Here is a 14,826-nt window from a genome sequence, read left to right as displayed (position 1 = left end):
AAGGGACCCCTGACCATTAGGCCCAGTCGTGACCAACTCTGGGTTTGTGGTGCTCATCTCGCATTATTGGCCAAGGGAGCTGGTGTACAGCTTCCGGGTCATGTGGCCAGCATGACAAAGCCGCTTCTGGCGAACCAGAGCAGCGCACAGAAACGCCATTTACCTTCCCACTTGGAGTGGTACCTATTTATCTACTTACACTTTTACGTGCTTTCGAACTGCTAGGTTGGCAGGAGCTGGGACCGAGCAACGGGAGCTCACCCCATCGCAGGGATTCGAACCACTGACCTTCTGATCAGCAAGCCCTAGGCTCTGTGGTTTAACCCACAGAGCCACCTGCGTCCCATAGCTATATGGGTAAACTGTACCAAAAGCAATTATTGTGAAAAATAAAAAATATTTGCAGGGAAGAGGGCACCAAATTTTGTCCTCGCTCAGGGTGCCATGTTACCAAAGTCCGCCCCTGATGCAATGTGTGAAAAGTCTAAGTCACTGTGAAGGCAGTATGTGTGGAGCAAGAGTTGGTGATGTCCTAACCTACTTTCATTCATCATTGACCTGGTCAATGTATCATATCTGTATGAAAGCCCTTGAGACCCATTTCAGGATATGAGTTATTGACAGAGAATACGCCACCTTTCCTTTTAAATTAGAGAGTCAAGATCACAGCATGAGAGATAGCAAGTAGAACATCTCGCCTTGCCTATCAGGCCAACTTCTGTCAATAAGTTTAGAATATAACGAAAGACTTCCTTCTTGCCATGCTGCTGATCAGTGGCATGAGGCATTTGGGCTCAAATGCCAGTGATGCCAGTTGGGAGGAGGAGGCAAGGCATGCCTCAACCTTTCTTTCTCTATCAGGACTCAAGAACAGATGTTCATAGAAGGGCTTCAAGCTCCAAGAAGTCGTCCCAGGCAAGAGCTTGTCATGCAGTTAAAGGTTAAGGTATCAGAAGCTAAGAATCAGAGCAACCAAGCAGGTCGAAGACAAGACTGAGATAGCCAGGAGCTAAGCAACCAAGCATTGACCTTACACCAGCTGATGTTTTACAATACGTTTGCTGGTTGGTTACAGGCAATTTCTACCCTGCTCTTCAAGCCTAAAAGGGTTGCCACAGCGGCTAGCAATGCAAACCAAACATTTAAAATAACCACCCAGTTTAAACAGCATAACAACTGAAAAGTACAAGATGTTAAAACCATGGAAGTGGCTCAAGTCACTTCTTTGAAACCACACTTAAAGGCACTGGAGCCCTGTAGACAGTTATTTGGTTGCCTGTGTTCACGGGCAATCGGGAAACAGAAAGCTGTACATCATACGATGTGGGGAGAAGGGGACCCCAGTTGCCGTCCTTGCCTCCTGCCATATCCCTGTCTGTCGCCACTCTCAGTATGCTGGAAGGTGAACCTCTAAAGCCATAGGAGCCAACTCCTAGGGGCCAAGCTCCCTTCGGTTCCCCAATAAAATATTTGAGGGGGCCAGGCCCCCGCAAAGTTGATGGGCATTGCCATTCAAATGATGTGTGTGCACCACATCTTGTGATAGATTGTGTGGGGTGGGGCTTACCTAGGCCCTCCCAATATTTTATTCAAGTTGGCACCCCTGTCTTGCATAGGTTCCCTGCACAGTTTAGAACCTGGTTGTGTAGGGAGCCCTCAGAAGCTGGAACCACAAGCTGAACACCTGAATGCAGGATCAGACCAAAGGCCCATCTAGTCCAGCATCCTGTTCTCACAGTGGCCAACCAAATGCCTCTGGAAAGAACACAAGCACAACAACTCTCTTCACGCTTGTGCTCTCCAGCCATGGTATTAGGAGAAGCCTACTCTGTGGGTTAAACCACAGGGTGAGCTCCCGTTGCTCGGTCTCAGCTCCTGCCAACCTAGCAGTTCGAAAGCACGTCAAAGTGCAAGTAGATAAATAGGTATCGCTACAGCGGGAAGGTAAACAACGTTTCCATGCACTGTTCAGGTTTGCCAGAAGCGGCTTTGTCATGCTGGCCATATGACCTGGAAGCTGTACGCTGGCTCCCTCGGCCAATAACATGAGATGAGCACCACGACCCCAGAGTCGGTCATGACTGGACCTAATGGTCAGGGGCCCCTTTACCTTTACCTTTACAATGGAAGCAGAACTTGGCCATTCGGGTTAGTAACCATTCATAATTTTGTCCGCCAAAGCAAATCGGCAGAGTGTATCTCTTCCCCTGTTTGCCACGGCATTCCTTCTTCAGTAGGCGCATTGATGCACATGGGACATAATGTGCACATGCACATACAGGATATTCAAGACCTCTCAGCTGAACGTGCTCTCCCCCACTGACTCTACATATTGGCTATCCACTTTTTTCCATGCTGGACAAGAAGAGACTTCAGCTGTGGTTATTTCAACTGTCTGGAGAGGTGTTTGCCTTCACAGCTGTTTCCTTCAATACAAGGAGGCAGAGTTCTAGATGTGGAATATGGGTGAAAAGGAACAGGGCATGATGTAATTGTCTCTCTGGCCATGTTTGTGGAGTGTGCCTTTCTTCCAGACTTTGTTCTTTCCCTTTTCCTCTTGCAGCATCTTGCATCAGGCTTGGGTCAGAAAGCAAAGCCATAAATGGCAACGTGTTACTGGCTTCAGCGCTGTAAGCCAAGAGTTATTTTCCAAGCTGTGGTTTTCCTCTTCAGAGCTCGGTGTTTACATTCCCTTCACACCCTTCTTCTCCCTCAGAGTAGAGATCACACAGATTCCTCCTCCAGCCTCTGTGGGCTTGGGATTGCTCTTTCACTTTTAATAAAAAAAACAAAAATCAAGCATCTGGCAGGCCTTACCTGCTTTTTCTTCTTGTTTTTCTTTTGCAAGGATCATCTGGCAACTTTACCTGTTAGATGGTGGCCTGTGTTTGGGGGACAAGGGAAATGAACTTGTAGGAAATAAACATAGTCTGATCTATGTTGTTGTTGTTTAGTTGTTTAGTTGTGTCCGACTCTTCGTGACCCCATGGACCATAGCACACCAGGCACTCCTGTCTTCCACTGCCTCCCGCAGTTTGGTCAAACTCATGTTCGTAGCTTTGAGAACACTGTCCAACCATCTCGTCCTCTGTCGTCCCCTTCTCCTAGTGCCCTCAATCTTTCCCAACATCAGGGTCTTTTCCAGGGAGTCTTCTCACGAGGTGGCCAAAGTATTGGAGCCTCAGCTTCACGATCTGTCCTTCCAGTGAGCACTCGGGGCTGATTTCCTCCATTAAGGATAGGTTTGATCTTCTTGCAGTCCATGGGACTCTCAAGAGTCTCCTCCAGCACCATAATTCAAAAGCATCAATTATTCGGCGATCAGCCTTCTTTATGGTCCAGCTCTCACTTCCATACATCACTACTGGGAAAACCATAGCTTTAACTATACTGTACGGACCTTAAGTCTGATCTATACAGTCCAGTAATAGATGGATTTAGCACGGAAACTAAAGGAGGGGGGCTTTAGCCCAACATGCCCCTCTCTGTCATGTTCCCATAACTGCCCATCTTTGAAAGTGACCAGAAGAGTCAGAGCCTGGCTTCTCTCACCCCAAGATTCACAGCTCCTTCTGACATTAATGTCCCCATCTCATGCACAGAGTGAATGCACAGAGGAAAGGAAGAGGGGGGGGAAACAAGGTTGCAATATTCATGAAGCAAAAATAATATAATCCTCCAATGAATGAATCTTTGTCAGTTACAGCAGCTGCCCAAACTGCCTATGTATGCAGCAGTTCCCCCAGATGCTCCCAGATCTGTGCCTCTGTTTGCCCTCAAGCAAGGAGCTTTCCACTGCCCTCTTTCCTAAAGGGAAACCTCCTTGCCGCCCCTGCTGATGTCACTCTCCAAGCCACAGTCAGTGAACACTGGGAGAACATAAGCCTCCCGGGGTACCATGGCCTTCATGACCCCATAAAAGCTGCGCTGATGCTCCTTTGCCTGCCGCTTGCCAACTGGGTCGAGGCTTTTCTCCCGATGGGCCTTTCTGTCCTCTTGTTTTGCCCATCATTGAAACAGCTGTTCCATCTTACAGAAAAGTGGCTTGAGTTGATAACTCTTAGATACCCTCTGTGTGGCATAGCATCATTGCACTGTGGAGCTGGAAGGGACCCTGAGGATCATCTGGTCCAACCCCCTGCGATGCAGGAATAGGCAGCTGTCCCATACGGGGATCGAACCTGCGACCTTGGCGTTATAATGGAAGTGGTGCTCTCCCCGTGGAGGCCCCAAAGCTAGTGCTCAACAGCACACACCTTGATTGCAACAACAGCAAGCCATGGGCATGAGTGCCACAGTCTACACATAGGATCATAGAATGTAAGGTTGGAAGGAACCCAAAAGGACTTCTCGCCCAACCCGATACAATCCAGGCATCACGGAGGAAGGTGCAACATTCACATGAGATAGTTCAGCACCAAACTGTGCTTCCTGTTTCTGAGACTGCTTCCCGTATTTCTGGTTGTGTGCTGAAGTGCAAGAAGGTCTCCCAGACAGATGTGCCATTAGGAAATGTCTTAAATCTCCTGCCCCGCTGTTCCAACACAGCAGAAAGCAGAAGTGAGGGTTCCATGGTGCTTTATAATTCAAAGGAGCGCCCTGTTCAGATGTTCTTGCTGTGCTCCACATGTTTAATGAATGACTGTAAGGCAGAAGGGGTGGTATTGCAGCAGCAGGCGCTCCCAACACCACACACACTTTCATTTAGCCCTGTTCTGCAGTATGGGGTGATCTTTCCCTGACTTCGTGCTGACTTTTGCAGCAGGAGGAAGGAATCAATAGTTCATTGGCACTGCCACAGCCATTGTCTTGCATTGCGGCATCACACACCTCACACAACTGCAATGAAAACACCGGGAGTAGAGGAATACAGCATGTCCCCTCCCAGCACAAAATGATGCAATTTACTGTATTATTATTACTAGCTGCACCCAGCCACGCGTTGCTGTGGGCAGGATTATGGCCCTATTGCTACAGAATGGTGTCTGTTTCTTTGACCTCCACTGGAGGGCGCTATGTTTTTTAAGACAAATTCAGGTTTTTGTCTTAAAGGTATGGCATCTGTCCAATCTAAGTGCACGCAAACACTCGCGTATTCCCATGTGACGTGGTGGCCAAATTTGAGCGTAATCGGTCAAGCAGTCGGGGAAAAGTGGACTTTAACAAACATGGACCTTCTACATTTATATATATATACATTATTTTATTTTGCAGTGGAAACACTACCTTGGGGAAAGTCATTTGAATTCTCTGCAGTAACCGAGCAACAACTGCAGTTTAGTGCATGTACCCCAAATGATGGTCTCCAGCAGAGATGATAACGAGCAAAAATTACAACATTCCTGAGGATCCAGTGATTTCTTATATTAACCCCATTGCAAATATGACCATTTTGCTTTAGTTATGACTTGGGGAAATCATTCCCCGCCCCCTCCCACCATGGTTAAATAAACTCGCTGTGATATTCTGTGAACCTCCTGCTCACCTGTGCCTCCACCTTGCTGTGTTACTCTGTCAGGCAAACATGTAAAGCAAGTTCCACCAGGCCCTGAGAAGCTGCTGGATTCCTCCTGAGAAAGGCCATCTGCACTGCCCAGTTTAGGTTTGGTTGGGACATGCTTCGGAGAGAGGCACTCTTACCATTGGCAAAGGAATAGAGAGATGAGATAGAAATATGTTGTAAATACCCCCCTGCCGCCGCTGCCCCAGCCATATTATATGACCTCATGAAAAGATGTTCAGGACAAACAGTCCTGTGCACAACTTTCGGACAACTGAAACGTACATCCTGATCTGCTAAAAACAATGGCCAAGGAACACCTGCTGATTAGAAGTCAGATCAGAAACCTGCAAATGCAAGAGGGTCAGAAAATGGTTTAACTTTATCATAATGCTGAACATAACAAAAAAAGAAGAGATTTCCTGGAATCACAGATTTGGAAGGGACCCTGAGGATCATCTAGTTCAACGCCTGCAATGCAGGAATATGCAGTTGTCCCATACGGGGATCAAACCTACCTTGCCATTATCAGCACCATGCTCTTGCCAACTGAGCCAGGCACCCCCAAACTGCGGCCCTCCAGATGTTTTGGCCTACAACTCCCCATGATCCCTAGCTAACAGGGCCAGTGGTTGGGGAAGATGGGAATTGTAGTCCAAAACATCTGGAGGACCGAAGTTTGGGGGTGCATGAACTGAGCTATCCAGGCTAAAACATTAATGGTCCTTTACCTTTACCTTTTTAAGTTTATTTTTAAATTGGTATTTTATACTTAGCAGAAGAGTCCCATTGGACTCTTTCCCGTGTGTTAATCCCACACAGAGGCCCAGGCAGACAGGTGTCCATCTAGGTATCTAAAGTTCTCATTTGCTCTTCCAGAGTTCTACAATACTTACTTCTTTTACAATTTTGATATATTCCACCGTTCTTGCATCACTGGATTGAAGGCAGCATACATTGGTTTCTGAGAAGGTCTCCCGCCCAGGCTCTGACCAGACCCAGACTCAGTACTGTCAACTTTCCCTTTTTTTGCAGGAAATTCCCTTACTTTCATATCCAGGAGTTGACAGCACCATAGGATTCCTTATCTTTAAATCCGGAGGTTGACAGCTAAGCCCAGACTTACTTAGCTTCCATCAGTCTTAGCTCTGTCTATTGGTCTAAACCTCTCCCTCATGTACACCCACCCACCAGGAGAGATGGATAATAGAGAAAACAAGACAGTAGTGCAGATTTAAACGATTTTACAGGCTGAGTTCAAGGACCCAAACACTGATCACGACCACAGCATATGTTTAAAACACAATTGTACCACTTTAAGTCATGGGGAATCCTGGGAATTGTAGTCTGCTAAGGGTCCTAGGAATTGTAGGTCTGTGCAGTCGACGCCCTCAAACTACAGTTCCAATAATTCTTTGAGGGAAGTCATGATTGTTAAAAGTGGTATAATAGTGCTTTAGATGTGTGGATGGGAGAATAGTGGATGACATATTGCAGGGGTCAGCAAACTTTTTCAGCAGGGGGCTGGTCCACTGTCCCTCAGACCTTGTGGGGGGCCGGACTATTTTTTTGGGGGGGGGGAATGAACGAATCCCTATGCCCCACAAATAATCCAGAGATGCATTTTAAATAAAAGCACACATTCCACTCATGTAAAAACACACTGATTCCCGGACCGTCCGCGGGCCAGATTTAGAAGGTGATTGGGCCAGATCCGGCCTCCAGGTCTTACTTTGCCTACCCATGGCATAGTGCTCTATTGCATCCAGAAGATCATATAACAATCCCCCATTCAAGGAGACAGAATTTCTCTGGTCTGGTCTGCCCCCATCTATGCAAGACAACCAGACCAAGCCACCTTTCTGGCATTCTCTCTATGCATAAGAAAACCCCAGCTTGCTGGGTCATGCTTCCTCTCCCCACCCCAAATAAGGGCTGTTGAGAAATAAATGAATGAAGTGGTGAAAGGAGTTTCCATTTTTGGAAGCATGGACTAAAATAGATGTGTGTGTAGGAGATGCTGGCTGTGTGTGTCCGTGTCCGGCTCCGGCTCCGGCTGGTGAGTCAGAGACTAGAGAATGCGAGATGCACCCAAAAAGGCTGGTGAATAGCACACATTCCTCAGTGGTGACACTTTCCATCCAGATCTGACCTCTGGGTAACAACAGCAAATTTCTGGTTTCTATAAAGCTGCTTTCTGAATTCCCAAGACCCTTCCTGCCGGGAGAGCACTCCTGTTTCATCTCTCCTCTCTCCAAGCTCTTGACCCTGAGATGTCTGCAATAGCTCCCTTTGTCTCTTCTCCAACTTGACTCCATCTTCATAATCGAGGCTGGCAGCCTCCCGTGGCTCTTCCTCCACACACACACACCATCATTTACAAATAGAGCAAATGGTAGCCACTGTAAAGGCTCTGTCCTCTTGAATCAAGCATGGGAGATTAGATGAGGTGGGGAGGAGACAGCCGACAGGCCCACACACCATCTGGAATCTGACTGGCTATTCCGCTCCTCTCCAGGGATGCAGAGGTACGGAGAGGGAATATGTGCTGCTGCTGCTGGCTGCCCTGTTATGCATTCCAGCACCTATGTGTTAATGGAAAAGTAAGTGTGGGCGTGTGGGCATGTGTGTCTGTTGAAGGGGGACTAGCAGGTTGAGCCACTAGCTTCTCCAATGGCAATAACTTGAAATCCAAACCCAAACAGAGAATCAGTTCAATAACAATTGTCACAGCATTTATTTCCTGAAGAATCCCGAGGATTACATAACTACTACGTAACAAAAGTAGTTATAAACAATAAGCAAAGCACTGAAAAACACACAACCAAACTGAACCCTTTCCACATACATCGCAACAAGATCTAAAATAAAGTTACAAAAAAACCAACAGCGATAACTGAGCCGCCCCTCCCAACAACACCCCAGCCCAAGAGTCTGTTCAGCAGCATCAGCTTTTGTAGTTGGAGTCAGTCAGGGCCCCACACTCCCAGGCCAGTGGGAAAAGCCTGCAAGGCAGGGAGCAGGTCTTCCAGGACTCACAGCCAAGGTGATCTCTGGCCTCCTCAGCTGCCTCAGCTTTTGTAGTTGGAGCACCATCAGGCATCCCCCTCCCCTTGGTGTTTTCCAAGCCCCCTGCCTCTGAACATATGCAGGCACTCTGCAGATGCTCAGAGGTACTGTGCTCTCTCTCTCTCTCTCTCTGTGTGTGTGTATATATATATACATATATATATGTATAGGCATGACCAAAGATGGAATGAGGTGGATCAAAATGAACATGCTTAAACTAGAAGGGGTGAGTCTTTAATTCCAAGACCAAAGTTTCCTCCAAACATTGTTTTTTCCCCTTTTATAATAGAGGTACAGTAGTTCCTTTTGTCACACACATAAGCTGCCACCAGGAAAGAATCAGGCTCTCACCTTAAGGTTACCAGATTTTTTTCAATGAATCCGGGGACACTTTTCAGCTTCAATGGATTTTGTATGAGGACGTCTGGTAACCTTATCTCACCTTCTCCTGGAATATGTATGCGTGTGCTATTAACACAGGACAGGAAGTGGATGAATAACATTTTAATACATGCTAGCCAAATCAAGTTTTGAAGAGGGCAATTTTAGGGGGGGGGGAGCACTAAATGAATTCCCTGTGCCACAAAAAGGTGTCATTTATTTTTTAATTTATTTTTATCTTTTAACAATCTTGTGCCAACCATTTTTACATGTGCTGTGAGTATAAGCTGCATGAAATTCTATCATGCATTTATAAGCCTTTAAATTCCATCCTCCTGTGCCTGTTCCTCCGAAGAGCAATGGGGAAGAAAGTGTAAATGAATTTAAGATTTATTTAATGAAAGATGCCTTTCAGTGAGATCCAACTAAAATTCTGTCTTTGAGCTATTACCCTGTTTCTCATATTTTAAGACATACCCATAAAATAAGCCATAGCAGGATTTTTAAGCATTCAAGGAATATAAGCCATACCCCGAAAATAAGACATAGTGATAGGCACAGCAGCAATACCGGCCATGGCAGCAGGAGGAGGAAAAATATAAGACATCCCCTGAAAATAAGCCATAGTGTGTTTTTTTGAGGAAAAAATAAATATAAGACATGTCTTATAATATGAGAAACACGGTATGCCTATGATTCCCTTGTGATTCTGCAGTGTGCTCCTCTGTTTGTTTTGTAAGGAGGTCTTGCCGCCAGCATCTTATACAACAGATTTATGTTTAATTCATCTGTTCCAGGAAGAAGATCAGGAATCAGAAAATGAGAAACTAGTGGTGAGGGAACCCGAGACTGAAGATGGTAAGTTTGGAGATGCATGATGGCTGGAGGGAGAAACGTTGGCGATAAAAGACTGTGCGAGTGATGCAAAGAGCATCATTTAGTCTGGAGACCATCATTTTTTAATGTTCTTAATGTAAGACTGGAAGAAAGCCATTTTTTAAATTTATTTTGTTTGAAATTCTTAACCATTAGAGCCTGTGACAGAGCAAAAAGGGCAATTTTAAAATGGAATGCACATTCCAGTTAGTGCAAGGTTTTTGTATGTGGATTGAAGGTATAGGGATCACTTGTGAAAATCAGAGCCAAACTGAAAATGTGAACTTTAGAGTAAGATGCCTTCTATTTCCAGTAGACTGCAGTTCTAGGGAAAACTAGACAAATGCCACATTGCATTGCCACATGGTTGGTTTTCCTGCTGATTTTCCTGACTCTCTTTTGCAATCCAATTTCTAAATGTTAGTCTATTCAGTTCCAATCATAACGTAAACAAAGTACATTTTAAATGTGTATACATTTAAACGGCGTTTCTGTGTGCTGCTCTGGTTCGCCAGAAGCAGCTTTGTCATGCTGGCCACATGACCTGGAAGCTATACGCCGGCTCCCTCGGCCAATAATGCGAGATGAGTGCGCAACCCCAGAGTCCGTCACGACTGGACCTAATGGTCAGGGGTCCCTTTACCTTTACCTTTTTACACCTACATGTAGATTAGCACTAGATCATGAGAGAGACGGCAGCTCCCAACTTCCCATTGTTTCTTACTTTAGGAATTCTCCTGTCTGTTGATTCCAACTTCTGTAGACCCACCTACCCACCCCGCAGCCTTACCTGAACTGCTTCCTTATTTTTGGCCCTCTAAGCAACCTTGGGGGAATGGGCACATTTCTGAAAATATGAGGCTTGCCTTCCACCTCTATCTGGCTTTGTTGCACAAGAAGATTGTGCAGTGCATTGTGGGAATATCTCTCCATCATATTTAAATGTGAACAGAAAGCTCCGTAGCAGCACACCTCAGCCATAGTACCCTTAGAATTTAAAAGCAAACAATATCTGCATCCTTACTAAATCAGGGATGACATACACACCTGGGTGGGATTTGATGGCTTATTATTGGATGTGAACTCACCCCTTGCGATACAATGGAAGAGGCTGACAAAGAACTCTGGCGCTGACAATTGGAACCCAGAAAGTTCTACACTTTCGTCCTCTCCCCTTCTGACCCAGCAAACATGAAAATCCAGGTGGCTTTCACTTTCCATTTCCAGTTCTCTCCTATATTAGCAGAGGTGGGGGGAAGGGGGAGCCAGAGAGGGAGGACTAAAGCAGCCTGGCAAGAACCCTGCTTCTTGAAGGATGTGAATTGGAGAGTCTGAGCCCAGTTATAAGGTGGTCTGATGAAGGGCTAAGGCAAGGCTGTCACATCCTATCAATAAGGCCTCCGGTGAAGAAGTCCTGGGCGCATTGCATTCACTCTCCCATCCCTTCTGGGGGAGGGCAGAGGATTAGCTGCCTGCCCCCCCAAGCAGCTGCTTCCTCCTCCTGATTATCAGGCTGTTAATTCTTTTCAGGAAGAGATGCAAAGCAGGGGGGAGAACAAAAGACAAGCCGGGGGATTTGTCAATGAAACCTTGTAAGAAGAAGATTGTCAAATTAGCACAGTGTGTCCACCAGTTGTATCAGCTGGCATCCTTCACTGTTCATGAAAATGCTAGGCAATTTATATTAATTGCAGGCGTTTTTAGATGCAGACCTCCAGCAAATGGTGTGTTTCCCCCCCTCCACACCAACCGCCAGAGCAGACCTCAGCATGGAACAAATTGCACACCTGAAATGATAATACATTTAAAAATAAAGCAGTACACTAGCATGGCAGTGTAGCTCACCAACACACGACACCATTCAGCACAGATCTGCTTTCTATTTCTGCCTCCACCTGCCCTTGCTTTACAACAACTTTGGAAGCCGGGCCTAGAGTTCCTTGCCAGGTCTGGAGGGCATCTCTGAAGAGGTTCATATGGAGCCCTGTTTAAGTGGTCCATCAGTTGATTTGCAAATGATTAATTGACTAATTGGAGAACACAGCGTAAAGCAAGGCAGACAGAAACGTGTGCCTTGAGGCCTTTCCAGCTAAATTTGGAAGGAAAAAAAACCCTTTGGATTTTATGCCATGATCCAGCACCAGTGGCTCAAATTCCAGTGTCCAGTTAGGGTTGCCAACTTTTCAACTGGCCCTTGTAGCTGTGCTTTCAGCAGTGCTGCAATCTGCGTCAATTGGCAGGTGGTTCCTGCAGTTCAAGCAATAGGAACACGCCAGATTTACTGGGGGTTGCTTTTGCAGTTGGCAAGCCTGATAATCTTTCTGAAATGTAACTTGGCTTACTTTTAAAAGTGCTGTATTACTTTTGGGGGTTGGAGGATCATTTGAAGAAGTTTACAGAAAGTTGCCACGGTGCTGTTTGCAGCTTGTCTGGTGGTTACAGCAAGTGGGACACATCCGTGTGTCCCACTTTCTTGCTGTCCCTCAAGGCCCCATGTCACAGCAACAATCCTATTGGCTCAGGAGGATTACACTTATCACCCTTCAATCTTTAATCCTCACAAATCATGTCCGCAAGGCAGGGGGAGTGATTATCATCCCTGTTTTATAGTGCCATTTGCTGAAGCTCACACAGCAAGGCATGGTGTTTTGTTTTTTTTTGTTTTTTTTTTGAGAAATAAGAAGTGGAGCTGCCACATTTCTTTATAGGCACTGCTCCTGTGCCTTTGACAGCAGTCTGGCACACAGACGCTAAGCAGGTGAATCCTTTCCCTTCATTTTATCTCTGTACCAGGAAAGGTTTGGCTGGTTAAAGGCACAGGACGAAGACCAGTTTAAAAGGGGGGGGGGAGAGAGAGAGACATAAGAAACTGCCTTAAACTGGATGAAACCAGTTATCTAGACCAATATTGTGTATTCTGACTGGCAGCAGTTTTTGAGGTCTTTTGAGTGCACTATCTGATCCTTTAAAAGAAACAAAATTGGAACTAGAGATTTTCTACAAAGCGTGTCCTTTGCTGTGTAGAGCTATGATCCTTTCACACACAAAAGTATCGCCTACTGGATTGTATCTTCCCACCCTTTATATCTTCCTGCATGCATAAAAATGTAATGTGTAGTCCTGAATAATAGTTGTGTCAGGTGTAGCTTGTCCTCATCTTGTAGCACCTACGAAACAAAGCCCAGGAGGAGTTTGGCACTAGGTTTCCAGATGGACTGTAAAGTTGCATGCCAAAGCATTTAACAGTCCCAGCGGCTGAATTTCTGCCTGCTCCATAGCTTTTAAAGGCACATGAGTCCTGCCAAAAGGTGGCAGCTCTAGATAAACAAATCACAGAGCCAATGCAGACTGGACCTCACCTGGCGTCCTTTTTGCTGTGTGTTCATGATGGCATTATACGCAGTAGTGTTTGTGCCTGCAAAAATATTGTGGTGCTTTATTTCCAATTGGTGTGTGCCCCTTAGCTTCCTGCCAACATCCTGTAACTCTTTGTACCACAAACGTTCCAGCTTCATTTGTTCTTTGCCCTCACTATCATCGCAGCACTATATGCTCCTCCAGAAAGCAGTCATGCAATAACATTGGGGGATTATCACAGAACAGCCAAGAAAGCAGAAGGGCGGGCGGGTGGGTGGTTCAGTCCACCACCACTTTCATTGCACCAGTGGCATGTTGCAGAATACACCAGCAAAACACCACCAGTCTGGCTCTGTGAGGGTGAGGTTTCTAAGAGCAATACTAGAGACTAGTAGCCAACCAGGGCTCTGAGGCTACAGAGCTTCTTCTTTTTTCACCTAGTAAGGCTCAGAGTGGTGATTTTTAGGGTGATCAGATGCAAAGGAGGACAGGGACCTTTAACCATTTGTAAAATGGCATTCCCCCCCCCCCCAGCAAGTGCTGTCTGCCTTGCAAAGGTAAGCAAAGCTGCACCTCCTGAAATTTCCACCCTTGCACTACTACAAAAGCTACAGGAGCACAGTCTTCCTTCCCTTCTGGTTTGTCCCACTCCCTGATACGACATATGTATGCAGACACACCTGAATAGGCATCACTGAGTGAAAATAAGAAAGGCGCATCATCGATCTCCAGCTCTGCATCCAGCATTGATTAAGGGACTTCCAAATTAAAGAAGGAAGCTAGAAGGAAAACTATTACTGTCCTAGGAAGGAGGCGACGTGATCCCTGGGTTTGTTGGAATTTATTCATTTCACGAACCTGAGATACCATTTACTGGAATAGCTTAAAATATCCATGTAAAATGCCAATAGCAGTTAGTGGGGGCAGACAGGATTCCAAGGCTTGGGGAACTTGAGGTCATACAAGATCTTTGCCATATGGGACTCTGGTGCTGCGGCTGCCTCGGTTCATACCCTCGTCCCCTCCCAACCATGAAGAAAGGTATTATATAATTCAGGAGTATTAATAGAATTGGGAAGGCCAAGAAGGTGGAGGCCCCTGGCAACCATGTGGGACTTGAATTGTTAGCCAGCAAATTTTGTACTTCGCTAATGCATTTTATGCCCCTGCCTGCAGCATCCAGTCTTCTGAGTGTTTCTCTGACATAAATGGATGCCTCTCTCCCCAGTTCCCATCTTTGTGGAAGAGTGCCCATTTTTATAGTTCAACTATTTTCTCTTTCCACTTCCCTTTTTCTTTTGCAATCTGACTCTGGGTTCACTTCTTCTTCTACTTCTTTTTGGCAACGTGAACTCAAGTCTGCTTCCAGACAGAATCAGCGGGAGATTTCCACCCCATTTCAGAACTGCAGCCTTGTGCTTCATCAGATTTGGGCGGCAAGGCTGCCCACTTCAGTGTTGCTATTCAAATATGTAGTGCTGCTGCAGTATCAATATTATTTTATCACATTTGATTCCTGAACTTTGTCACCTGTAACCAGCTTTTAAAACTAACTGGGTGAGAGCTTAGAAGCATTTAAATTTATATCTTGCCGTTATTTCATGATGTGCCTCAAAATGGCATGCCATGTTTGCACACCATGT

The 14,826-nt window shown here is 45.9% G+C and overlaps 1 protein-coding gene across 3 annotated transcripts in view; it reads left to right on the top strand.

The window, feature by feature from the left end:
• MXRA7 (matrix remodeling associated 7) overlaps positions 1-14,826 on the top strand; it is a 61,502-nt gene that overhangs the window by 17,433 nt on the left and 29,243 nt on the right. For all 3 annotated transcript variants that reach the window (XM_035104560.3, XM_035104561.3, XM_088661598.1), the window contains exon 2: positions 9,748-9,808. In XM_035104560.3, coding sequence (XP_034960451.2) covers positions 9,748-9,808 — 61 coding nt within the window. The remainder of the gene's footprint in view (positions 1-9,747; positions 9,809-14,826) is intronic.

The sequence above is a fragment of the Zootoca vivipara genome, chromosome 2 (assembly GCF_965207765.1).
Source record: "Zootoca vivipara chromosome 2, rZooViv2.hap1.1, whole genome shotgun sequence".
Taxonomy (NCBI): domain Eukaryota; kingdom Metazoa; phylum Chordata; class Lepidosauria; order Squamata; family Lacertidae; genus Zootoca; species Zootoca vivipara.
This window is presented reverse-complemented; position numbering and strand designations above follow the sequence as displayed.